This window comes from Micromys minutus, assembly GCF_963924665.1.
Source record: "Micromys minutus genome assembly, chromosome: 24".
Classification (NCBI taxonomy): Eukaryota; Metazoa; Chordata; class Mammalia; order Rodentia; family Muridae; genus Micromys; species Micromys minutus.
Genome location: NC_137959.1, coordinates 17505386 through 17533195, shown reverse-complemented (window position 1 = coordinate 17533195; position 27810 = coordinate 17505386). Strand labels below are relative to the sequence as shown.

The 27810-nt window shown below is 41.9% G+C and overlaps 1 protein-coding gene across 1 annotated transcript; it reads left to right on the top strand.

The window, feature by feature from the left end:
- The first annotated feature begins 403 nt into the window (after positions 1-403).
- LOC308436217 (carboxylesterase 1E) lies at positions 404-27307 on the top strand. Its single transcript, XM_080937066.1, has 14 exons — positions 404-533; positions 4913-5117; positions 7084-7228; positions 9369-9502; positions 11194-11347; positions 14305-14409; positions 15174-15278; positions 16991-17029; positions 18880-19020; positions 20424-20504; positions 20737-20884; positions 25748-25879; positions 26782-26854; positions 27112-27307. Exons 1-14 carry the CDS (start codon positions 482-484, stop codon positions 27281-27283), a joined length of 1686 nt encoding a protein of 561 aa, XP_080793192.1. The 5' UTR covers positions 404-481; the 3' UTR covers positions 27284-27307.
- The last annotated feature ends 503 nt before the right edge of the window (positions 27308-27810 follow it).

Sequence of the window (27810 nt, the reverse complement as noted above, 5' to 3'; positions counted from 1 at the left end):
CAGCAAAGAGAAGCTGGGAGGTGTGTCCTAACCTCTCTGGTGATCAACTGTGTGACTGTGAGGGGCTTTGAACTCTTCTCCCTTGATGTGCAGGTGCGGACCCAAGACCAAGGAGTCACCTTGCTTGAAGGTGTCTGCAGAGCTGGTGCCTGGGTTTGGGAAATAAGAGAGTACTGAGGAGTGAAAGCATGGGGAGAGGTGCTTATGTAAGAAGTTGTTTGGCAAGTTTGTGGACTCCTGCAATCTAAGTGGAAAGTCCAAACAATTTAGATAAAGCAGGATAAACTCTGGGTGGGGGTGGCTTAGTGATCTCCTCAGAAACTTGCAGAGCTCCTTTAAACAAAAGGATTGTCCTTTTCTCGTATCACACAATTGATTGAGAGAAATTTGCTGGTAATCTCCAGGAGTGAGGAAGAATCAGTGTGTTCCCTTTGTCATAGGCTGGAGACCTTGCTGCCTCCCCAGCCTGTAGCTTTCTACCATGTGCCTCCATGCTCTGATCCTGGTGTCTCTTGCAGCATTCACGGCAGGGGGTGAGTCTTTATGGAATACAAATATTTCGGTGGTGGGGGTACATTTCAAAAGCTAATATGGGATAAAGTTGAGCCGAGGTAACCAAAGTATAAAGCTCTACTAAGCTTTGAGCCGTAGCAGGTTTTACTCTTTAGACAAATATTCCAGAGCAGCTATTGGAATGAGTAGACATGCTGAATCAGAGGAAGACAAACACTCTGAGGCTTATGATTATATGGTAGGTATGGAAGGGCAGTGAGCTGGCCCCGTGTGTCACAAAGGGGATTAGAAATAGTGCCTGCTTCCTCCTTAATTCTTTGTCTACATTACATTTTGCCTGATCATGGAGAGACGCTTGGTAGGAAATTTGGAATCTCAGCAAAATGCTTCCAAACTACTTGTCTTCAGGCAAAAGACTAAGCATGGTAGACTTGTGTCTTCCAGCCTCTACACAGCGGTGACAGTACCTTCCCCACTGCATCACTGTGAGGATGCCTTGGGTGGCTCCTTCTATAGTATTTAGGGTGAGAAGAGGTGAGGGAAGGGGGTAGATAAATGAAGGGGTTGACTTGAAATAAAGTGAATCAGGGATGAAGAGCTGGATCACAGGGTAGAGCACTTGCTGTGTAAGCACACAGATGTGAGTTCAAATCCCCAGTATCCATGTGATGTAGGTGGTGAGACTGCAATCCCAGTGCTTCTATGCCAAGATGAGAGGTGGAGACAGGAGAATTCCCAGAAGCTCCTGCAACAGCTAGCCTAGAATACAACCAAGAAACCTAGGAAACAACAAGGGGACCATATTTTAAACCAGGTAGTGGGTGCTCTGCCCTCCACAGTGCATCACTGGATACACATGCCTTCACTTACACTCATGCAAATGTGCACATACATGCACATATATCATGTGTAAACACATACTAAAGTTATAGTAAAATAAAATGGAGCATATTAATAGTAAATTGGAGGTGTGGTCGGGTAATCAAATTAGAGATAAAAAACATTAAGATAATAGTGTGCTAATTCTGGCTCCCTAAGGAAGGGCTCATCACTGGGGTGGGGTGTGACAAGAATAAAGAGTCAGGGTCAGTTAGGGGCAGAAGGATGGGGAAAGTATAGACAGGTGCTTTCTTGAGGCATCTTCTGAAGAATACCTTTTTTTTTTCCCCAAGGGATCCTTGGTCACAGGCTATCTTAGTTGTACATACATGACTGTAAGGGGCTACAGCCCATAACACAGTAGCCCAGGAGAGGAAAAATAAACAAAAGAGGTATATAGAATACTGGTCCTGGGTTTGATGCACTTCAGGAGCCACAGTTCCCCCAGAGTCATGAAAGCAATATGTCAATACATCATATGAGCTAATTAAATTCATGGTTAATATGAGACAACATATTGCATCTCAGTGTTTACCTGTGGCATCTTAGCAATTGAGAAGTTGAGATATATCAGGCCATCAACACTGCAGGCATCACCTTAGCCTATCTCTGACTCCTAGATCCAGAGATGGTGTTTTTCTACAAGAACTCTGACAGCTGAGAATCTGTTTATATTTTATCTTCTCTCTGTACATGCAGCTCTATGAGAAGCCACAAGCTGAGAGTAAAACAGAGAAAGGAACCAGGTTTTGGATGAAGCCTTTCTCTCTCTCTCTCTCTCTCTCTCTCTCTCTCTCTCTCTCTCTCTCTCTCTCTCTCTCTCTCTCTCTTCCTTCCTCCCTCCCTCTTTCTTTCTTTCTTTCTTTCTTTCCTGCTGAGCATTCCATTTCCATCGTGTGTGTGTGTGTGTGTGTGTGTGTGTGTGTGTGTGTGTGACAAAGAGAGAGAGAGAGAGAGAGAGAGAGAGAGAGAGAGAGAGAGAGAGAGAGAGAGAGAGAGAGAGAGAGGAGCTGTTTGCAAGCTCATGTTCTTCTGATAAGTGGGATCATTCATGATTACCTAGTAAACATTCTTGGAGAAATACTTTAAAGGACCTGGATAAAAGCTCCAGCACACCGTTGATTGCTCATGATGTTGATATGTACACATTCCACACATTCCACACACTCTAAGTGGCAATTACTGCACCTGGTCTTGTTCATAACTCCCACCTGAGCCAAACTCTTCTTATTCTGCTAAGTCTGGCTTCTACCAGCTCTGTATCAGTATTGGCCTGACAGAGGATATGCCTAGGTCTGCTCAGACATTGCTGCTGTCACCTCTTCAAAGCACTCAGCATCTTCTGCAACCTATTCTCTCTATCCCAGTCCTTCTGCGAGGCTGTGCCCCTGTCCTGATGCCCCATGGTAGACATTCTTACTCACAGTTGTGGCTGTCCCTGTGTTCTTGCCTTCAGCCCTCCTGTCACTCCACGGTGGCAGTGGCAGAGTGGTCTCACACATCCCCCCCCCCCCATGTGCACTGAACTTCACTCGCCTATTACAAACTTTCAGTAAGGAGTGTTCACGTCTTACACATCGTCCTAGAACATCCCACTGGCTTCTCAGTAGGGCCTGCCTCACACTGAGCCAGGATCTGATCCTGATATTGGGTCTTCTTTCTTCTCTGTGACCTTGACATCAGGCAGGAATCAGTTCTTCCTTTCTCATCCATATCTTCATATTAATTTATGACATTTTCTCTGTTTATATATTATACTGTGTCTAATACAAAGCAGCTCACATTGTCACCATCCACAGACATCCTAATATATATGTTTTCCAGAAAGTGCCTCTCTAAATGACTTGATACTAACTAACAACAAGGAAATGAAGGAAGCATTGGTTTTGCTTCAGTCACAGGAAGCATGGTTAGAGCTTGTAACCTACTTTTATAAAGATTTTTCAGTATTAATACATGTTATTCTTTACATAATTATACTTTATACCCATAATGGGATTTTGTCCTGATAACCTAATAAACATAAGTAAATTAAAAGTCATCAAAATATAATCTGAGGATATATAGGTTTCTTTCAAAAATTAACTTAGTATTTTACACAAATATAAGCAGGAAATATAAGTAAGAGACAAGTTAAAATTTTCAGTATTTAACTTGCAGATACCTTGCGTCCTATACTCTATTTTGTTCACTGTTTTCAGTACAGAGTTTCCATTAAGTGGGTTATTCTTCTGTTAGATGGAAGCCTAAAGTCTTTTTCTATTATGCTACACATGTAGAAGGAGGTATGTTTTTTGTATAAATATGGGAGCAGTTGTAAAAGTGAGAGAAAGTAAATTACTGATAAGGATGCTCTGATGTCCTGAGGTGGTTGACCATGTAAGGGCAGGTATGGGTGACCATGAGGTGTGTACAAGCCTCTGCCTCTTGAAGGACGATTGGACTGACTCCCTCTGACCCCACAATACCAAGAAGTGGGACAGAAAAAGAAACAGAGAAATGAAAAAGGGTTGTGTACTCTGTAACTATGAAGTATATGGAATTATATAGAGTATATAGAAGTATACATAGATATGGTGGAATACATAAAATGCTCTACTCTGGATGACCCAACTTAGAGCCAATGGATGGATATCCCAGAACTTAATAGTTTCCTTTATTGTGCAATTGTTCAGACTTTGTAAGACTGAAGTCTGGACTTGACAGCTGTCCTTCACAGGCACCTTCTCACTGCTGTAGAACCGTTAACAAGTACGGGCTCTGCTGGGTGGTGTGCTATTAAGTCATCCCAGCAGACCCTCTGCTCTACTCGATGTGCTGTTGCTGTTCTGCATGTTCTAATCCTCCCCATTCACCCCTGCACCTGCCATAAGCAACAGTTCTTCCTTTGAGACAAAACTCACAAGTGTTCATCCTAGAACACATATTCCAACTCAGCATTGGGCCAAGTGTTTCTATGGTCCTTTCCTATGAGGTCAGCTTCCCAAAAGAAGGAGAGATCCCTGTGCATTCTCTTGTTCACCATTCAGCTTAGCCCTGGCATCTTCTTTTTATTATTATTATATTAAGAAAGGATCTGGTTGTGTATCTCTAGGGCTGTCCTAGAGCTCTCTATTTAGACCAGGCTAGCCTGGAACTCACAGAGATATGTCTGTCTCTGCCTCTGCCCCTTGAGTGTTTGAATTAAACATATATGCAACTATGATGGGACAGTTGCAAGTCCTTAATGGGTTCATGTTTCCAGAAACTTTTGAGGATTATACACAAGTCACAAACATTGTTACCAGCCACCGCTTTCTGCTTAAATGCTTTTCTTTGTGCAAGTCAAATTTGCCCCTTCCTTCAGCCCTCTAAAAAATAAGGACTGTTTTCTCCATCATTATCTTACGTGAGAGCATACCAAGGTTTATGGGGCTGTGGCAGCTAATTCAAGATATCATGCTTAGAAATGGGGGACCCATTAGAAACCCTGATCTGCATTTTTCTCCCTAATGTGCCTCCTTTTTCTCTTGTCCAGCAGGACACTTATCCTCATCACCCGTGGTTCACACCCTGCAAGGCAAAGTCCTGGGGAAGTATGTCAGCTTAGAAGGATTCGAAAAGCCTGTGGCCGTCTTCCTGGGAGTCCCCTTTGCCAAGCCCCCTCTTGGATCCCTGAGGTTTGCTCCACCACAACCTGCAGAGCCCTGGAACTTCGTGAAGAATGCCACCTCCTACCCTCCTATGTAAGTCACAAGGGTAGGCCTGTACCTTTTTTGGAGGAACGCTTACTCACAGTGACATAGGAAGGGCTCAACATTGCCCTCTAACTGGCTTCTACTATTTCTGGAATCAGGAACATTATGAAGGACTTCAGCCTCCCCAAGTCCCCGCTCTACTTTTCAAAGGGGCTTTTTCTCTGAATGCCTGCAGTATGTGTTCCTTGTCCCTAACAAAAGGCCTTTCAATTGCTAGAAATAAAAGAGCATTATGGAAAGTTGAAATACTTAAAACTGCCCACACTCCTAGAACTCTTTCTCCATAGTGTACTACTGGAACTTCTGTGGTTTTATATGTTTTCATTGTTTATTTAATAAGTGCTTACTAAAGAAAATTTAGGAAATACAAGATTTGAAACTAAGGAACGTGACCCCCACACGGATTGCCACTCAGAAGTGGCTGTCACTGCCATCTGACTCGTTTCCAGTCTCTTGTCTGTCTCTACAACACTGATGAATGTCTCCCTCACTTACTCGTATGCTGGCAGCCTTGGGCCCCCTCTGTCACTGACTCTCACACTGTTGCTTTTAATCACCTTAGCTTCAGCGTCACACTGTATTACACAAACCAAGTCTTTAACATGTGATCAGGACAAACTGTTGGAACCACTCCACATATTCATAAATACTTTCAGATAAGTTCCAAGAAGTAGAATAATTGAACTAGAGACTATGAACCTGTTCTTCAATTTTCTCCAGAGCATCTCCATTAACAGACAATGCCTAAATCTTAGGCTTACTGAAATACCTTTATCCTGCCTTTGGGGAAACAAATAGTATATAATTATCATAGCAATAATAAATGTAATGTCAATCTTTATTTTGTGTTGAAATCATCATGAACTTAATGGATTACTCTTTTGACATCTGAGTTATTGATTTTATGACTATTACACCCTTTCACTTTGTGATGTAAGAAAAATCCCAGAATGAAACATAAAACCATTTTTATTGATTCATTTCTGTGCCTAACATTCATTTCTAATATGTAAGGGTCTTAGCAGCTGCTTCTACAAGCCAATAATGCTTGGCTCCTGGGTCCATTGAGATCTTGGAACATGGCTTGTAATGTACTGAGAATATAGGCACTGCCCAACATGAGTCTTCAAGGTGATGAAATATTTAAACGGTTCTCTGACCACCCTGTGCCTTGTCTTCTCATCTATGAAATGCAGATGAAGGTGGAACCTACCCTGGAGCTTACCCAAGGCATTAATATGTGAGCTCATAATGTAAATTAGTCTTTCTCACTGGAAGGCATCAGTAACATTATCAACTCTAATCTTGAATGGTCTTCGAAATCTGTTATGAGCAACAATGGTTACTTCAATAATTGTTGATAGAATCCTAGCAGGTCAGGGCTCAAAGCTCTTGGACATAGCTATCTCCTTCTTGAGACCTGGCAGATTGGGGCCTATGTCAGGAAATTCCCCCAGCTTATCAGTAGGTGAAGCTGAACTGGAAAACAAGTCTCTTGGGTTACTGATGAGATGCTGCATATGGTTGAGAGCATTTTTGTGGCTGATGGCAGTCACCCCAGGACAAGACCATGTTCACCTGGTAGACAATCTCAGCCAACTTTTCAGCCCACTGTACAAAGCTCAGTGGAGTGCAGGCTCCTGTCTAGACAAGGAGTAGACAAGGAGTGTCATCTACAAGGGCTAACCAACATATGAGCACCTATGTTCTTCTTGGCCAGGGTAGATCGAAGACAGGGAAGGGAGACATAGTAAGTTCTTCATTTGCTGTAGGAAAGGATACTTTAGCTCCAGGATGCAGTTCCCATGGCTCCTGGGTTATCTCCATTCCAGTGTTCCCATGGGGTGATAGCAACCTAGAGAATTACGTCTCCCAGCACACAGTAGATTCCAGGTAATGTTTCCAGTTTGCATCTGGTGGAATGGAACCTTGGGTGTTTTCTTTCCTCTCACAGGTGCTCCCAAGACCCAGTGGCAGGGCAAATAGTCAATGACCTCCTAACGAACAGAAAAGAGAATATTCCTCTCAAGTTTTCTGAAGACTGTCTCTACCTAAATATTTACACTCCTGCTGACTTGACAAAAAATGACAGACTGCCGGTAAGTTATGAAACTGTTCTAACCTTCTGAGTTTCACCATCTCGATCCTTTGTACAAACAAAGGGGCTTAAAACAGCTAGAGGCAGGGGCACCACAGCAATGAGCCTATTCAGAGGTCCAGAGCTTCTGTCTATCATAAAAGACATTTCTTCCTTGATTTTCTCCAGGAACATCAAGCAATGGTGCTTGCCTTCAAGGTCCACTGAAATCTGGAAATGTTGTTTGTGATTTACTCTTCATTGCATGAGTCTCCAAAGCAGTATAACATACCAGCTTCTTTAACCCCTGTGACTTTGTTCCTCATGGTGTTTGGAGAAGATAGTGTTACAGACAGAGTTTATTCTTCCCTGATTTTCTCACACAAATGGAAGGAAAACTGATTACCTATAGTTATTTGCTACTCATCCTTTGCCCTAGGAATCTTGAGTCAGTAAGAAAAAGAATTGCTTCTGAGAGCATCTCTGGAAGTAACCCCCAGCCAGATGTTGAGAATGCTTCTGGAACTGGAGCCACTAGCCCTGTAATGACACATGTTATAGCTCTTTGGCAGTTATAGAAGACAGGGCTCCTTCCCCCAGAGAATAGCTTCCAGACTACACTTCATTCTCTGGGCAGGGATTAGCATTGTAGCTTCCAATTTAGTTGTTGGGATTCCCCAGCACTACTGCACAGAAAATATTACTGATTTCAGGCCTGTATATCAGGATTTCCCAGCCCCAATAGCAGCTATTGCTACTGTTCTATCCAGGAACAAGTGTTTCTGAGACCCAGGGTCCACAAGACCCAGAAGCTCTCTTAAACTCATAGCAGACAAGACCTGTAGCTTTTTTCTTCTTTGGCTTTTGTAGTCTTATTCATCTATAAGCATGACCACACTAACTCCTCTTGACTTCTTTGGTTCCTCAGCATCTATCCTTGCTATTCTCTCAGATATTCCATCTGCCTGTTATAGCTACTGCTGTGGGTGCTATTTCTAGGGTGGAAGCTACTACTGCATTTTGCTGTTACTGATGCTTCTGCTGATGTTTTTAATGTCAGGAGCCCTGCTGGCCTTTTGCTGCTGTGCTTCTGATGCTGCTGTTAACTCTGCCATTCTTCTGACACAGCTGTGCTGTCCCCAGCTGCCATACTGCCTGCCTCTGCCCCTGTAATAGCTTCAGGGTGTTCCCCTGGTTCTGATGCCATCATTTCCTCTGTTACTGGTTCCTCTCCATTTTTCTGATCACCACCTCAGCCTATGGGACTAATGGAAGATACCAAAATAGTTAAGAGGGACACAGTGTATCTTGGTGATAGAGTAGGTGCCTAGAAGCTCAAGGACTTGAGTTTTGTCCCCTGCATCAGAAGAAAGCAAAAGACTAGTCAAGAAATATCCACTCAAAAAAAGCCTTTGAGCCCAGCACTAAAGAGATTGAGGCAGAAGCATTTGAGCAAGTTCAATGTTAGCCTGGGCTACATAGCAAATGTACCATGGTGGCTATGGTTACTCTGTCTTAAAAATCAAAGCCTTATCTGAGAGAGTGTGAGAGAGAGAGTGAGAGAGAGAGAGAGAGAGAGAGAGAGAGAGAGAGAGAGAGAGAGAGAGAAAAGAAAAAGAAAGAAAAAGAGGAAGAAAGAAGAAGAGGAAGTGGAGGGAGTAAGGAGGAGGAGAGAGAAGATGAGAAAGGAGAGACCTTTTAATGGGTGTATTGTAGAGGCTCAGAATGGGACTAGGGGAGTTTTCTCGCTGGGTCACTTGTTCTTTCATCCGGTTGTTGTACTCACCGTCACCATGTGCACAGTCAGACACAGAGTCTGAGAAAGATGAAGATGAGCCATTGACATAAAGCCCTGGCATGAGAAGGGTGGAATACTGAGGTGAGTATGACACCAATGGCCTCGGATGTTTCAATGATGGTGTCTTTGGTTTAAGGAGGCCGGCAAAGACAGAGTTCACGAGTCTTGAAAGAAAGGCAAGAAACAATGAAGGTGATGGCATTCTAGTCCCCAGAAACTGGTAGAAAAGGCTGCCTGTTGTAGCCATGATCAGTACTAGTATGGCTTTGTCGAGGAAATACTTGAGTCAGCTTGAATTTAGGCAACCTTCTATGGCCCTTCTGAGGATCTTTCTGGTAATCCGTGTTGTTGTGTCCTTTTCCAGGTGATGGTGTGGATCCATGGAGGTGGACTAGTGTTAGGTGGGGCATCAACGTATGACGGGCTGGCCCTGTCTACTCATGAGAATGTGGTGGTGGTGACCATTCAATACCGTCTGGGCATCTGGGGCTTCTTCAGGTAGAGTTTGAACTCTTCTATGACTAGCCCCCATATTAGTCTGTTTGTTTTCTTATTATATATCAGAATACCAGATTAATATGTAAGAAAAATATTTATTGAGTTAAGAATTTCAGAGGCTGGACATCCAAGATATATATATATATATTTACTCCTGTTTGAGATCTGTGTGGGCCCTTACATTGAGATCAGCATGGTAGAGGGAAACAAATGGAATCTTCAGGATGCAGAAGAGATCACATATGAGACACAAAGGGGGAAGCTGGGGAAGCCTTGATGTTTTATACCTGGCTCACGAGGAAACTATCTCCGGTGCCATGAGCTCACCCAGGGCAGTGTACCCAGTGGCTTAATTGCCTTCCAATGAACCTCACATTTTACAGGTTCTAGTACTCCATCATTCTTTCATATGAGCACATGCGAAATGTAACAACTGCCAGATTAAAGGTGCCAGGACTCGGGTCTAGTGATGCCAAGCATTTTAGAGACCTCTGCATGGCTCAGAATGCATGCCACTTTTCCGCCAATGGATTCGCCTATCCATTATTTCTCCACCCATTACACTTGCTTCTAAGCTGATTTATGTGCTGCTCCCTCTCTGATTCCAAGCATAGACAACAGCTGTTTCTAAACCACCTTTTGCAGAGTGGGCACATTTTTATAAGAGGTGGACTAAGTTATGCCATACTTCTGCTCTTCTGAGCAGAGGGAACAGAAGAAAACTTTCCTCCTTCTCCTGCATCTCACTGCTGGGGCTGGCCATGCCCACTCCTGCTCGCTTGACATAAAAGTCTAAAGGAAATTTTGGACTCCACTTTTTTCTAAACTCAACACCTAACCAATGAACCAGTTCTTTTGGTTCCACCTTCAAAACAAACCGACTTCACCTACTCATTATCTACTACCTGCTGCCATTCTGATTAAAGTCTCTACAGTTTAGGACTGGATTATTGTTAAAACCAGTGGCTTTGATCAATCCGTTTCCTTTAAGGTATGTATCTGCTACAGAGTAGCCAGAATGCTATAGGAGACAGGGGTTGAATCAGATGTTGCTTCTACAAATGGTTTCACAAACATGTGGAATTCCTTGCCAAGGTTCTCAGCACCTGCTCTGCCTGTGTCTGCTGCTAGCTACACTCAGAACTACTTGTTTCTGTGGCCCTGAAGTCTTTGTAGCTGCTACTTCTTCTAACAAGCAGTGATATCTTACAATATTCATAAGCCTATATACTCATTATACTCAGGTGACTATTGGCTAACACTGCTCCCAAGAGGCCTTTCTTGGTCCTGCAGTCTGAAGTACCATCCACAGCTCCCAACCCCACCTTATCCCCCCGCCCCATCCCTACATCTTCTGTAATCTAGTTTTATTTTTATTTTCAAAGAATTTTTCAGTACTTGATACTAAAATTCTCCCCACTCATTATGCTCTGCAGTGTGAACTGAATACACTCAGAAGTTGGAGGTTTTGACTGTCTTGTTATGACATGAGAACTAACTAGCTCTTAGGCTACACAGTTCCTGGAAACTGAGTGTAGAGTCCTGGATAGCACATTTCGAGAGAGATGAGAGTCAATGGAAGACAGGTATTAGGACTGAAGAGAACAGTTGACTTCACTAAGAGCCCCAGCCTGCTTCTAGCGCTGAGGATCCATTCATGTCCTATCTGCTTTCACCCTGGTTTCTTTCAGCACAGGGGATGAACACAGCCGAGGGAACTGGGGTCACTTGGACCAGGTGGCTGCACTGCACTGGGTCCAGGACAACATCAACAACTTTGGAGGGGATCCAGGCTCTGTGACAATCTTCGGAGAGTCAGCAGGGGGTGAAAGTGTTTCTGTTCTTGTAAGTGTCTCTGGCACTAGGCCTTACTAAGTATATCTGCTGATAGGATCCCTTGGAGGCCAGACACCCCAGCCATGGGAACTTGGCTTTCAATACCTAGCTTCAGGTTGATACTTTTATTGCTCAGCATTAGACAGTGGGAAATTAAGAACCAAGCTCTCCTCATCTTGTAGGAGGTACTTTTATGGCCCACCATAAAAAGCACCTGCTTTATATTTCTCTTCTCAATTCATTGAGTTCTCTTTCTCTTTGCTCATTATATTAACATATAATTCATTTGGGGGGATGGGGAAGAAGTGTTGAAAGTAAGCTGCAGGTCATAAAAAGGGAAGGCCATCAAGTAGATCAGGCTTCACCATTTGGTTCCAAGTTAGACTTCCACATTGAAGGAACTAGAGCAGTGGGAGCTGGCTGAGGGTCATCTTAAAGTGGCTTTGAAAACCCACTAAAAAAAAGCAGCAGTATCTGGGACTGAGGGTGCAGGTGGAAATGAAGAGATGGTTGTGAGAAAGGATGCTGCAGGGAGGTGATGCAACAGGGAGCAGTCTTAGACACATTCTGATGATATGAGGAATCAACTTGGTGTGGAGACAAGGAGTAGGAGACACTGTGGGAATCTATGGGAATTTCTGGGAGTCCTAAGTGACACTCTGTAGGGTTGTGAAGTCCCATGTCTGATCCCACACAGGGCTCAGTCATGGGCTGCTTCTAACCTGGGGCAGAGAGGGAAATTGGGAGACGCTCACGCTGGTCCCACAGGTTCTTGGCTCATAGGTGGCAGTCTTGGGATTGATCTTGGTTTGGTGGTGGCTGTGGCTGGGAGCACAGAGAGGCCTTCTACTGGAGATTAGATGGAGGTTCTGTAGGCAAAGACCTTTCCCATGGCTACCCAAGGCAGATCCCAGTGAAAAGAGGCAGCCCATGGTTTTAAGGCACTTATTGTCTTAAAGTGGATGAGTAAAACCATACCCCCCCCCTTCTCAGGGTGGGCCTGAGATTAAATACCTTTTTCAGGCAGAAGTGTCTGGGAAGGAAAGTTTATTGGCCAAACCTCCAGGCCTCTAGTTACCTCATTAAAATAGAGATCTGTCTTCATCCTACGTGACCTATGGTCATGCCCTCTACCTAGTGAGGTGCTTGCGGCATTGTCCTTACTTGACTGATAGTCACAGATCTCTGGAGGCTGCTGCATCTAGTGACAGGAGCCTGGTGCCCAGGAGTCAGGTGAAATGCTCACCATCCCTTCAGGGTCATGACTCCTGCTCTCAAAAACACAAAGCCATATGCAAACTAGCTTCTTGGTGGAAAAGACACCCTCTGGGGTGAGTCTGTAACCTGTGGCAATATAAACAGGAACACAGGTGTGGGACAACTCTTGAGACTAGGCCCATCTAAACTTCAAAGGAGGGCGTGTTCTATTCCCAAAGTCTAGGCATACCAGCTGACAGTCCAGCTAACCCTTGGTGGGTGGGGGATGGGCATAGAAAATGGTCTTGTTTTCCTTGGGGATAAGGAAAGGTGCAGATAAATCGAAGGAGGAACATCCGGGCATGTATCACTGCAGTGTTTCCATAGCTTTTATCTATCCCTGTATATATCTACCACCTGTCTCCTGCAGACCTGCTTCCCATTATCCCCCCTTTCCATTGCATATGTGTTGTGTGCTCCTGTGTCTCCTTCACTTATTCATGTTGCATAACTTTCCTATTTTTGAATCTTAATTTAATTCTGTCATGATTCTCCCTTACGTGATAATTATATAGAGTTATAGCTTCTGTCTTCAATTCTGACCCTAAAGGAAGCCTAAAGAATTATCTTGTTCAGTAACTGAAATATGGTTCTAGGAAGAGAGTCCAAGGTCTCTTTCATGCTGCCGTTAATGAGATAACTAAATATTATAATTTCCTAATTTATACAAAAAGGCATTGCCCTTCGTTTTCTTTATTAGTTCCTGGGTCTGAACGTTTTTTATATGATACATTGATTTTATGCTCACAGTCTAATAACTTTAATTTCCTCCATATATTATTTACAATCAGATGATAAGTTGAAATGGGTTGAAGGACAAATTTAATCCATTTTAACATATATACATGTATATTGGTATTGTAATATGCTTAAGATGAGATATTTTTAAATACCTGTTATTGATTCTTTTATTTTATTAAGATCTCATTAGAAACAAGGAATAATTTCAATTTCTTAGTACTTTTAAATGTTTTATCTGTGGGCTGTGATATGGTAGTTTTGGAGAAGTTTCCATTTGCATTTTGAAAAGCCTTTGTATTCCCCGTGTATTGAGTGGGATATATGTACAAATCTCTTAAGTAGGGCTTATTTTAACTCTGAGATTTCTTTGCTTATTTTTAGTTTGGAAGACTTTTCAAAATAAAATAACTGCATGTTGAAGCCCCGCAGTGCTATTGCTTCATATCCTAGGAGGCCTTTTACATCCCTTAGTGATTGTGTTATGAAATTAAGAGGCTCCGAACATTTGCTTAGAATTGTGGTACCTTCTAGGTGAATTCAGCCTTTATCAATAGGTAGTGTTCCCTATCTCTCATTATTAGCTTCAGTTTGAAATATACTTTATTATCTACAAGGGAAACTCTGCTCAGTAACCCGCTCTCTCTGCTTTGGTGCTCAGTGCATGAACACTCGTCTGCTGAGGTGGATTCGTCTTTCAGTTTTTCCTCCTTCTGACTCTCTTTGGATGTGTTCTGTAAATGTTTCCAGAAGGATGCCCAAATGAAGTTCAGCTGCAGGGTCAGGTAAAATTTGGCGTTGGCTGCTATGCGGAGCCACCAAGGCAATCCCACATTGTCCAGGAGGCAGCAGAACCAAGGGGGAAGCTTTATGCTGGTCATCAAGGTGATCACATGGAGTCCAAATGCTGGACCCACAGAATCCTGAGAGTCACTTGAGTATAAAGTCTCCTCTCTACTTGTCCCTGCCAGGTGTTGTCTCCCTTGGCCAGAAATCTCTTCCACAGGGCTATTTCTGAAAGTGGTGTGGCCCTCACTGCAGGTCTGGTCAAGAAGAACACCAGGCCTTTGGCTGAGGTAAATTCTACCAGGGCAGTTCCTGTGCCCTTTTCTCTCCTCATGAATCTCTCTTGTTATGGGATGCAGTTGACAATTTCAATCACTAAAGCTTGTTTTGGGCTCACAGTTGGGCCAACCTCTGCGTGTTCTGAAGTGATTTTGTGGAATCATGCTCCTTAGACACATGACAACCCAGTAGAAGTTTTGCTGTGTCAGCATTTTCCCTAGCACATCATGTGTTATTTTTCCTCATAGGAAAGGTGGCAAAAGCACCTGACCAGCATGGAGAAAGTAGCTCTACACTGAACAGTAGAATTCTGGTTCCGTTTCCTCATCACACTGGCTTCTCTCAATACATCCACATTCACAATATTATGCCACTTAACAAATAGTTCTGTTTTTTAAGACAAGGTCTCACTATATATAACCCTCGCTGCCCTGGAATTCACTCTATAAACCAGGCTGGCCTAGAACTCAGCAAGATCCACCTGCTTCTGCCTCCCACGTGCTGGGATTAAAGGAGTGTGCCACCACACCTGATTCCACTTAGCAAATTATAAAGTAGTGCAGGCTCAACTATTTAAGTAGTCTATCAGACTCCAGCTACTGAGTCTGATACAGGCAACACTCTGAGGGGTCCAGAACCCACACCTGCTGGTACTGGGGTTTGGGGCAGCCATGTGCCATCAGTAGAAAGTAGGTATTGGATAGAACTCTAGGCTGTACTGATAGACGTATAAATCCTAGTGTTGACCTTTGCTGTGACCTCTGATCTGTTGAAGAAAATTGCTGTCATATCTGGTTGTAAAAATACCACTTCAGCTGCCATGGTTCACTGCCTTCGCCAGAAGACAGAGGAAGAGCTCTTGGAGACCACGCTAACATTGGTAGGTGAAACTGGTCGGCCTTTCCCATTGATCCCCAACCTTGTACTTTACCCAAGACTTCTTCACTTAATTTCTTCTGCAGTTTTGCAGAAACTATTCAGGACATTCTCTTGCCTCTTGGCAACAGTGATAGCCTTCTGTATTATTGAGGATGTTTTTCTCTCTCTTTTAAAATGAAAAACCATCAGTGTTTTGTTTTTATAAAGCATCACTTGGCTGAATTAGAAGCTATCTAAATTATAAGTTACTACCTACTTTTTCATGTTTCCAGAGACAACTTCTATAGATTCAAGAACAATTACCTGTCTAACATATAGGAACTTGTCACTTCCAATTTGTCTACAATCTATGAGTCATTCAGTCAGCATCTATAACTTTCACCTAATACTTTAAGCAGTTGTCAGTGTCTTTCCAGCCCACCAACAGTTTGTATGCTGGCCAACTCCATAAAATCTAACCAAGATAATTTGGGGAGCATGGTATCAGGGTAGGAGATGAAGAATACACTGAATATTTTCTGTTTGCCAGAATAATTCAAGGAGAAAAACAATCATATATCAAGTGGGTTAAGTGTATTGGGAATCCAGAGAGTGTAGCAAGAATGGTGGGGCCACCTCTATGTAAATTCTGGAGGCCATGCAACCACAAAAGCATCTCCTACAGGAGAATTGAGGACTGCTGAGAAACCAAGGATTACTGGTGCAGACAGTGCCAACCAATTGGAAACTGCTGTTTAGAAGAGATGCTTTCTTGGGACCAGTCGGGTATGGGTGGAGGGTATTAAGAGCTTGCAGCAGAGTTCAGATCAGCTTGCTGTGGCGTTTCTCACCTGCTCCCAGAGTCTGTGTCTTTGACTCTGCAACATCTCGCCTCCAACCTCAAGAGCAAATCAATTCAGCAGCAAGTAGTCTAGGGCACAAGCAGCAAGAGAGGAATCACGTCATTACAGCCATCCAAAAGGTGTTACTCAGAGGTGACATTTAAGGACTGACTGATGCTTTTGGCAGCTGCTTATCATGGGGAACCCCACAGGACACATATCTGAAAAACAGAGGATGTGGGGATTTGATAACTCTTCTCTTTGTAATCACACTGAACAAGGTAAATGTAAAACACAGGAAAGTGTGCACTAGAAAATTTCAGTGAGCATGGGTATTGGAGTTTTCAAACACAAGACTAGAGCATTCACTTCAGGAATGTGTTGTGACTGAGCCTTCCATTAACTAAGACATTCAGGAGCAGAGAGAGCTGAGGGTGTAGCTAGATCCAGGTGCTGAGATCAAACTTAGCACATGCCAGGCATAGCCCCATGGCACCTGTAGTTGCCTAAACTTATGACATCAGAATAAGGAAGCAGCAAGTGAGGGCTGGGCAAGCGTTATCTCCTGCCATTCCAGCCTGTCTCATGATCTCCCTTCAAGTCCCCATTTGCCCCACATAGTCACATTGTTTTGACTGTTTCTACAGAGGAACCATGGGGTGTTGTAGGAGAACAAGTAGGTGGAAAGATGAAGGACAGATCCTATAGAAGGTGACTTTCCCGAGCTCCAATGACTCTGTCCCCCCACCCCCGACACACCCACAGAGTGCACATAGACAGAGAACGCTGTAGGAATGAAGAAGGAAAGACTAGTCATATTCAAAACCCAACTCAGAGAATCAGCTCTGCATCAGGATGCCTTCCTAACACAACCTCTGTCTTACCTTCACAGAATCTTTTTAAGCTGGATTTGCATGGAGACTCCAGACAGGTGAGGATTATCTACGTCTGGATGAAACTCCTCTTGAGATTAACAGTGCTTTCCCTCCAAATAACTGTGAATAAAACTTCTGTTTGTGGGATTCTGGTTATTCCTATGTGTGAATTGTAGAGGTCAAGAAAGGAGAAATCACCTTTTCACTTGCCAGTTAGCATAAGAACTTACCCCCAACTCTCTGTAGAGGGCTCTGGCCAATATCTATGTACCCTGAACTTATTCATCCCCATGTCCCCTTGTCATTCATATTCCTCATTCCCAAAAGGAGCCTGCGGGGACGGGCTTTACTGGAATATACCACTATCAGGAGGCAGAGATGCCACTAAGAGTTTTGTGAAAGGAGCAAGCTGTTCAGGGAGAAGCCTAGACTTTCATTCTCCTATGACTTAAGAAAGTCCATCATTACCCTCCCTCTCCTCCCTCCTCACTTTTCAATACCCAGCTACTGCCAGTTATGGTCCTGTCCTCTGTGTTTAACGTTCCAAGGGTCCCAGAACTTCCTTAAAGGTTCTTAAAGGAGTGAAATGAGATTCTCTCAGTCGCCCAATAATGATTTACTAAGGACTCACTGTGTCTCAAGCTGATCTAACAGCTGGAACATGACAGTGAAGTACATAAAATCTTCTTTCTTTGAGACTTCTAGTAGGAGAGGCATGTAGCAGAAGAAAAGAAATATAATAACATGTTTCCTGTCGATTAAAATTAAGTTGATTGGGAGGTATGGCAATGAGAGGTGGGAGCCAAGTGAGAGTATGTGGGCCTGGCATCCTATTTGCAGTCAAGTTTTATCTTGTCTCATTGATAATCACATATGTCCACTTTGTGTGCTATTTCCTACCATGTTTTTAATGTTTGCTGCTTTAACTTATTTCTCTGCTTAAAGTGCTCTAGAGCATAGTGATGCTGATATGTCCAGTGCTCTGAGACATGACAGGCTGTGAGGAGCTGTTGGGAGAAAACAGAATCGATAGGTGGGCTTCTGTCAGGCCTGAGCTCTGGTCCCTCCTGACCTTGAAGTCGGTGTTGATGAGTCAACAGGACACTACACCCAAAGGGGAAAAAGGAGAATTGACTAGCTCTCCAGGAAACCATGCTGAAGTGTAGTCATGTGATGCCTTTAATATATATATATTATATTCAATATATATATATATATATATATATATATATATATATATATATATATATATATATATATTGAAGGGATTGAAAATTAGGAAAATTAGTGGATTAGGGAGACAATGCATTTAAAAATCACAGTAGACTTCATGATTGTGAATCTGAATCCAAACAAATGTATTCTTATGTTTGGGGAAGTGCTAGGCCCTATTAATCTGGTATTTTATTTTAAATAAGTTCTACTTGTTGATTATTTGTAATACATTTGTTATATAGCATGCTTTTGAAACTGGGATCCACATATAACACAAGGATGACTAGAATGTTGGGAACGGGTTCCCCGGAGCCCAGTTCAATAAGTCACTTGCAGCAGTGGCTCAGGACTCACTGATGCAGAATTAGTGTCAACTTCACAGGCATAACTATCAGGAATAGTGAGAATCACTCCAAATGATATAATCTACTACAGATGGAAATACATATTCTTTAATAATATATATTTAATTTCATCTAAGGACCCTTCTTCTTCCATGCCACCCTCAACAATATCAACCTTAGATACCTCAAATCAGGCCTTAGTGGCACATACACCATTAATTTCCTTCTTAGTGCCCTAAGTCCCCACAGTTCCCCCCCAAGCCACAGTGTCTATTTTATTGCTTCTCCCTCAGAAAGTCAGAGAGGGAGGTGGGTTATCCCTGGTACTGTGTTGCTCTCTTCCCCAGAGCTATCCCTTTGTTCCCACTGTGCTTGATGGAGTGTTGCTGCCAAAGATGCCTGAGGAGATCCTGGCTGAGAAGGACTTCAACACTGTGCCCTACATCGTGGGAATCAACAAGCAAGAGTTTGGCTGGGTTCTGCCAACTGTGAGCATAAACAGACCTCTTAGATAAGATCATCCCATACCCATCACTCCTCCAACATGTTCTTCTTGGACCTCTGCTTGTGCCTAGGGCATCTGTCTCTTGTTACATGGATGCTTCCATGGAGACATTTCAGCAGGAGCTAACTTTAAGCATAGGTGTTCCAGTTCTGGGAATCTTATCTCAATGAACAGTTTGTCACTCCATTAAAATTAGGTGCTCAGAATATGCAGACTGAGAAGGCTTATAAAAATAAGATCCAGGAAATCAAACAAATATGGGAAAGGGCTGGAAATTCAGAAGAGTCTGACTGGGAAGCACAGCTTCCACCATGCACTTGGACATATTTTCCATAAATCTCCACATATGTTCTCATTTCTCATCATTGAAAGATTCAAAGTCACTCCATCATGAGTTAGAATACCCTCTTAAAGAAAAAGAAAGTCTTTTCCTTTTCAAAGATAGTAACAAAAGTCAGACATTAGGTTCGAGAATAAGGCAGATTTTATTTGCTAATAGGGTGGCAAGAAGAAGAAGCCTCTTGCCAAACATAACTTGAATTCAAGTCCTAGATAGAGACATCACTAACTCTGGAGATGTTTCAAGGCTGGAAAAACTTGGAGAGGAACTGTGGAGTGAGTGGAGAGTCTGTCTATTAATTTTTTTTATTCAAAACTCTTCCTCAGGAGAAACACACTTCATGACAGGTAGAAGGTCAAGATGAAGTAGGAACACCAATATGGTTAAAAGGGATGAAGAATTGTCACCCTGTGCATTTACATTCCAGAGAGGTCACAACAAGATGAACAATATTTATTCTCAAGCATTTGGGTCTTTAAGTTTGAGGTTGCCATAGGCAGAGAAGTAAGGCTAACCCCAAGTATTCTATAGTCAGTCTGGAGTAGATGTCGGTGACTGTCTATGCCAAGTCTTAGCTAAAGATTAATCTCTGAATGCAGCAGACATTTCCAGCAAAGTCATTGTAGTGTTATCCTTCATGTGGCTTTCAGGTGCCAGAAGCTATGACGGAATTAGAGCAAGTCTCTATATAGGACTGAGACAGGCTGAGAGTTCCACAGCTCTCACTGCAAAAGGGTTTTGTAGACATTGAAGCATGCAATGGGTGGCTTTTGCTTTCTCTTTTACATCTGTGAGGTTTTGTTTCCTCTCTGCTTTGAGGGTCATTGTGCCCCTTGGCCTGGTCAATACACATATTTAGAGTATCATTTTTCATGACTGGGTTTCTGCATAAATCCTTCTGTTTCCCTGATGGTTTTAAAGCTCATAAACAGCCATGCTCATAAAAGCCCAAATTAATATCTATATTTGCTTTGCTATAGTTTTCCTGTTCAGTCAATTCTGATAATGACTGTTTTTAAATAGATGTTAACCATGTTTTTAAACAGATGATGAACTATCCACCCTCTGATGTGAAACTGGACCAGATGATGGCCACATCACTCTTGAAGAAGTCTTCTTTTCTTCTTGTAAGCACCCTGGGGACCATGGCAACTGGTTAAGAAACAAGCTAAAAACTTGCCCCAAATTATAATAAACCTACACGATGTCAGGAAAAGAATGGAGTCTTCTTTCTGCTCCCAGTTTTCTGATGTTCCACATCACTACCCAGGATTTGTTCAGGGCTCAAGAGACTCATAGTCAATGAATGAGCCAGAGGAGTCATACAAGCTGTGCTGTCACTTTCTTCATCCATTCTAGAACCTTCCTGAGGAACAGATTCCAGAAGCCATTGAGAAGTATCTAAGAGATGCAGATGACCCAGGCAGAAATAAAGACCAACTTCTGGAATTGATCGGGGATGTGGTATTCGGTGTCCCATCCGTGATTGTCTCCCGAGGACACAGAGGTGGGTTCCTGAGGTTGGACAGGAGAAGGATACTTGTTTTACCCCTTTGTTCTGTGGGTGGCCTACACCCAAAATATTTGCAAATGTAAAACCTCCAACATCAAGCATCTTGATAATGCCCTCTTTGGTTTATGCCAATATTGTATGTGGATCTCATTCAAATGCATCAGAGTAAAGGGAATTGATCCCAGAAAATATGAGTTGGAACAGGAGGAAGCGATGGAAGAGGGCACAGAAGCTGACACCTGGCTAAGCATATATTCACTGAACCTGGGGCTGAGGAGGGCTGGTAAACCAGCAGAACACATAATCCAAGACGATCCCATCTGAGTAGTAAGTGAATAGATTCTTTAATCTACCAGTGAATATGTGCCATTAGGCTAAACTGATCCAACTGCTTGCTATTTCTGTCGGGCTTCTGTGCAGGTAAACACAACAGTGCGCAGTAACCAGACAAAGAACCCTTGGGTATACAGTGACAGATGGCAGACATAAACAGAAGCCAGGCTGTGAACAGGAACAAGTGTCACATCAACAGCATCTGTCACAGGTTCCTTATATGAAGTTAGGCTGGTACATGAGTTTGCAGGGCTAATACTGGGTGAAGTGTTAGAGTCTGAGACTGAGATCAGAACTAATTTTAGAGTTTTAACCGAGGGAAGAATAGGAATGAGGCATGGCATCAGGAGGGCTGCTTATGACTAAGGAGGTTAGTGAGGGAGGAGATTCCTGTAGGGTAGGAATGTAGACACTCCCTGTATACTTGGTCAGCTTCTGTCCACCTTAGTGTGCCACTGTATGCAGGCTGAGGGCTGTCACAAAACCCCCTATGTGACCAAGTGCTGTCCATGGATGTGAACCTGGGGATAATAAGTTCACTCTAGAGATTAGGACCTCTAGGATTGCTATTTGTGGAGTCCTTCATTGCTCCCAGCTTTTAATTACTGAATTGCAACCCTAACTTTCTGGGAGAATTTATTTTAAATATTTAATTTTATATTTTCTTTATAATTATATTATTATATTTTATTTACCCATGTATTATATTATTCATACATTGTTATTAATTAATGCTAATTGATACCAACTAATATCAATTAAGATTAATGGTTAACATCAGCAAGTAATAATTAATATTGACATTAACAATGATTAATGATAACTAAAATTGATGTTAATATTAATTAATAATGAATGATAATGTTTGCTAATTAATAATTAATATTTAATCTGCTAATTAAATTATTATATAATATATTCATATGCAAGTGTGAGTCTTTCTCTGAGTATATGTCCTGTTTATGCTGGTTATGGCAGAGGCCATAAGAAAGTCATAGGAACCAAACCTGTATCCTCTAGAAGAGAAGAACATCCTCTTAAACAGTGAGCAATATTTTCAGAACAGCAATTATTGAAGTGACTTTTTTTTCAAATTATGTGTTCTTTGTTCTTGGAATGTACAGCAGCACTGGGGAATCCATGACACAGACTATGCTTATTCTAGGCCAAAGATACATCAAATACAATTTTTTCTCATGAAATGGAAATTCATACCATGTTCTAATCACAATTACCTGTGTTCTTGGGTTCATTTAGGGTTCTAATGGTCAGTCTACCTTTTGTTGTTGTTCTTGTTGCAATTTGCTATTCTAATTATGTGAGTTTTAGCACAGCATGAAAATAATGAGACATTAAGCATTGTTCATTACTCATGATTGCCTTTAGTACATGCATGTGTGTGTGTGTGTGTGTGTGTGTGTGTGTGTGTGTGTGTTCACGTTTACTCTCTGCAGTGGGATTTTATATGAATTTAGAATTACATTTTCTATAACTGTGAATAGTGACACTAGGATTTTTATAGGAACTGCACAAAACCAGCAGAACACTTTGTGTAATGTGGGTATTTTGTCCACTTTTGTTTTTACTTTTTTAGATAGGACCTTACTATTTAGGCTGGCCTGGAACTTAGTATGTAGACCAGGCTGGCCTTAATTAAGATGACCACCTGTTTTTTTCTACATTGCTCTATAATGCTATACACATCAAAATAATGAAGTGAATCATTTTTGATATTTCAGTGATAAATATTTCTTCATGAAGCTGGATAAGCCTTTAGATGTGCCCTTACACTTCGCTTACTAGCATTTTCTTGAGTGCTTTTGCATGTATACTTATAGAAAATATGGTGTATTTTTCTTTTAATGTTTTCTCTTCTTTTAGTTTGAAGGCAATGGTGTCCTGGGACTATTCCCACTTTCTTGATTTTTAAAAGAAATTTAGGGAGAATATTTGGGCTGACACTAGTTTTTCTCTAAGCTATTAGTGTAACCCATCTGTGACGTCATCAGAACTTTCAATGTGCACTGATAGGAGGCTAATGTTATCACTTATTTGATCTATTTATAGTGTGTGTGTGTGTGTGTGTGTGTGTGTGTGTGTGTGTGTGTGTGCGTGTACGTACAGGTGACTGTGAAGGTCAGAAGACTGTATTGAATCTTTTCGAGCTGCCCCATGTGTGTGTTGAGGACTAGGTTCTGGGGAAGAACATCATTCCTCCTTTGTACTAACTCTTTAGTCCTTACTTCATTTTTGGTAGACTATATTGGATGAACAACATATTATTTTTCTCTTGGGTTACCGAAATTCTGTATATAAAATAGTCTATAGTACTCTCTTATGCTCTGGCATCATATATAACACAAAGTCTTTCCTTTGTGCAAATCTTCTTTTTTTCTTAGTTCAACTAAGTTTATTAGTTTTGCTTTTCATAGAAAAAAAAGAAAAATTTATAAAACTCGTGATTTTCTTAAATTTTACCTTTTCTTATAGCTTCAGAACTCACTTAAAAAATCATATTTAGTTAGTTTGTTGGCCTTTCATCTTCATGCATGTCTGTGTGCCGTGTATGTGCCTTGTGTCCATGGAAGCCTGGAGAAGGGTATTGGATTCCTTGGAAAGGTAGCAGCCTATGGCTGTTGTGAGCCCCCATGTGGCTGCTGAGAATTGGATACTGAGACTTGAACCCAGGTTCTCTAGAAGAGCAGCCAGTACTCTTAACTGCTGAGCCAGCTCTCCAGCCCCTTGCTTTTTATCAATCATGACTATTTCTTCTTTCTTCTCTCCTTGGGTTTACTTTGTTGTTCTTTTAGATCCTTTTACTATAACTGCAGGTTGTTTGATATTCTTCCTCTTCTTATCATGTAGTTGTTTAATATTACAAATGTTTCTCATACAACTGCTTTTGCTATATCGCATTAGTTTTAGCAAACTATGACCTCATGTTTTTGCACACACACATTTGTATGTGTGTATGTGGATTACACATATTTACATGAATGTTCATATGAATGTGGGCACACACCTTTGTGTGTGACTGGGAATACCAGACTTCTGTTGCTCTCTACCTTATATCTTGAGATAGGGCCTCTGGCTTGAATTCAGAACTTGATAGTTGAGCTGGTCTAACTAGTCAGAGTTCTCCAGAGATTCCCCATGATGCCTCCAACTAGGATTTACACCAGTCTGAAATGCCATGGGCAGGCTATATTGACATGCATATTGGGAATCCAAACACTCATACTCACACTAGTGTGGCAAGCTCTTCCCCAGTGAGCAACCTTTCCATCCCTGTTTCAATATACTTTAAAATTTCCACTTAGTTTTATAACAGACATATTAGTGTTTCAGGACCATGTTTCTTTCCAAGAGTCTCTCAGTTGTCGAAAATTGCCCTTGGTGTTCATGTCTGATGTTAAACCATTGTGATCAGAAAAGATGGCTTTTCCAATTTTAGTCTTATTATATTATCTGAGTATTGCATAGTGTCCTCACACAGGATCTGTCCTAGAATATGTTCTGTGAGTGCTTAAAAATAATATGTATTTTTGAATGGAATAGTACATGTAATGACATTAAATTGATTCTTGATAAATATTGATCAAGACCTGTTTCCCTAAGAATTTTCTATCTGAATGGGCCATCACTGACAGTGCAACTATACTGAAGCCCCTTTATAATCTTATTACACCCTACCTCTGTGCTTCAGATCCTCTAACATGTGGATGGGCTAGGATGCGGTCTTGGGGTTTTACTGCTGTGAACAGACACCATTGCCAAGATAACTCTTATAAGGACAACATTTAATTGAGGCTGGCTTACAGTGATGCCAAGAACAAGTTCGCTAGAACACCTCCATGTTTCATCCCCCTCGACTGTACACGGTGATGCCTTTGAGATTAGAAAATTTATCACTTTGCAGTGACAATATTCTTGGCTATAACTGTCATTGGATTTAGTTATGTCTCACGATACTTTTGTTCCGTCCCTAACCTGAGATAAAGCTTGCTGTGCTTATCATCACGGTCATCTGGACATTCTGAATATTGTTCTCTGTTTCTGTATCATTTTGTGTTTTCATTTCTCTCATGTTGTCCATCTGTATCTCTGCTTAAAGGAGACAAGTAAGGCCTGGGGAGAGTGCTGAGGTCCATAAGATTCGATTTGTCTGAAGAAGATGTTATTCTCTTACTTATAAAGGACAACCTTCTCCAACACTGCACTCCTGAGACAAAAGGTTAACAAATGGCTAAAACAGGTCCAAATGGAGGACACACAGCAAAGTGTAAATCTTTAAATCAATGAACACTAGGGGGTGATCAATGAGCAATCAGCCAGTGTGCTTACTAGATGCAGTGTGCTCATAAATCCTTACCCTCACATGAGCATCACCATTTAGCTTTTGTTGAGTTGTTTCTGTTTTCACAACACTCGGAGGTCGTCTGCATTACAAAGGCAGGTATTCTGCATTACCATCCAAGTATGTGTCTGGAAATTTGAATGGTATGTGAATCTCTGTCTTCTCAGATGCTGGAGCCCCCACATACATGTATGAGTTTCAATATCGCCCAAGCTTCTCATCAGAAATGAAACCAAATACAGTGATAGGAGACCATGGAGATGAAGTCTTCTCTGTCTTTGGTGCCCCAATTTTAAGAGGTAATGGTACTTTTCTGCCTGTGAGCTTGGGATTAGGAGCTTTGGGTTCCAAGGCTTCTATGGCCTTGAACATATTTCTCCTCCTTTCTTGATATTCATTTCTCAACTCAGTGTAACAGGGATGAGCTCAACTCTCAAGTTCCCAGTCTTTCACCCACTCCAGCATACTCAAGGAAAGGTAGACTTCTGGCCAGCTGGCAATACTCTATATCAAGATCCTGATCAGGAATGCACCCAAGTGTCCCATTTGAAGACAATAATGCTATTAATGCTTCATTCCCCAATTATAATGTGAGTGAGGATGAGGTCAAGCTGTTCTTGCCCATGAGTTAGATGTCATGTGCATCAATCTGCCTATATCCATACCTAGCTGCATGTGATATTTTACCTATATTGTAATTAATAATACAATATTTGAAGAAAATCTTTTTAGAATGTCTTTAATACCTTAACTTTCAGTAGTTGCTATAATTCATGCGAGCCATCTCATGTCTTTTTATGACACTCTCTATGTAGGTCCCAATATTGCATCTTAAGGCCATTGTACATCTATTTATGGGTTTATGGAGAATGCATAAGAAAAGGTACAAAGACCAGCAATTTCACTGACCCTGTGATTCACAGAATTCTTTATCTGGGACATTTACATGTCAAGGAGGCTAGAACTGAACATGGATGATCACAGTAGAATGTACTACATGCCTGCTGTGTGGCAGATCAGTTATTTTCAGACAGAAAGTATACACCAGCTAAGCAGAATCCTCTAACAAAGAAAAATTTGATTACACAGCTTTGATGTAAAAGCCCAAACTTCACTTTTTAAATAATCTCTTGAGTGATACTGTTCTCATTAGCACATGAACCATGAACTGAATCAAAATAATTCTTCTTATTCCTCACAGGTGGTACCTCAGAAGAGGAGATCAATCTCAGCAAGATGGTGATGAAATTCTGGGCAAACTTTGCTAGGAATGGGTGAGTCTGGTAACCCAAATGGAGCCAACTTGATGGGTGAGATGAGATAATAGAGTACCCTTAAGTAAGAGGTGGCTTTTAAAAGTTAAGTGATTGGTTCCAACCCTATGACCCAGGGCTCTGACAATGGTGCTCCCTCTTTTTTCTTTGTGGGACAAGGGCCATTAGAAGAGATAAACGAGAGAATCCTATAAATACCACAGGAACATAGAAAACATATAACAGCTTTAAGGAATTTTATTTGATTATGTTCCCAGGAATCCCAATGGACAGGGACTGCCCCATTGGCCAGAGTATGACAAAAAGGAAGGTTATCTGAAGATTGGAGCTACCACCCAACAAGCCCAGAAGCTGAAAGAAAAAGAAGTGGCTTTCTGGTCTGATCTTCTGGCTAGGAAGCCACTGAGGACAGGACACACTGAGCTGTGAATGGGAGGCTCTGCCAGCCTCAGCCTCAGAGGAGCCCAAATGAGGCTATTTCACATGGAAGATAATGTTGGCCAAGGCTCTGGGGAGACTGTGGTACAGTGTGGTGGGGGTGGGCAGAGGCCAGGGAGAGGATCTTTGCACATGTGAACTCAGTTTGAAAAATAAATTGCTTCATAAATCAAATCAGTATCCTAGATTGGAGATGAATCTATGTTTCTCAGAGAGAGGCAATGTCTTAGGGAGAGGTCTCTGCAGAAAAGTCCTTTATGGAATGATTATCCAGAAATCTAAAGGAAGACAAGTACAGGGTAAAGAAGCAGGGATTCTGGCTCACATTCTATTTGCTTCTGAGTGATGACATCAATACGTACAGAAATTTACTTTAAAGGGTTTAGTGGGCTGTTAAAGGTAAGTGGGGGCTAATAGGAGAGTTATGAGGTCCATAGAACCACAGATCCAAGGAGGAGTTACAAACACAACCAATTTCTCCATGCGTATCTGTCATGAGATAGATAAGAAAGGTTCAG

What these genes read in the sequence shown, in the direction of transcription:
- LOC308436217 (XM_080937066.1), top strand. Translation starts at nt 482, where the DNA reads ATGTGCCTCCATGCTCTGATCCTGGTGTCTCTTGCAGCATTCACGGCA. An exon ending in CAAAAAATGACAGACTGCCG is followed by an intron (nt 7,229 to 9,368) that starts GTAAGTTATGAA and finishes GTCCTTTTCCAG; the next exon opens with GTGATGGTGTGGATCCATGG. An exon ending in TTGGCTGGGTTCTGCCAACT is followed by an intron (nt 19,021 to 20,423) that starts GTGAGCATAAAC and finishes GTTTTTAAACAG; the next exon opens with ATGATGAACTATCCACCCTC.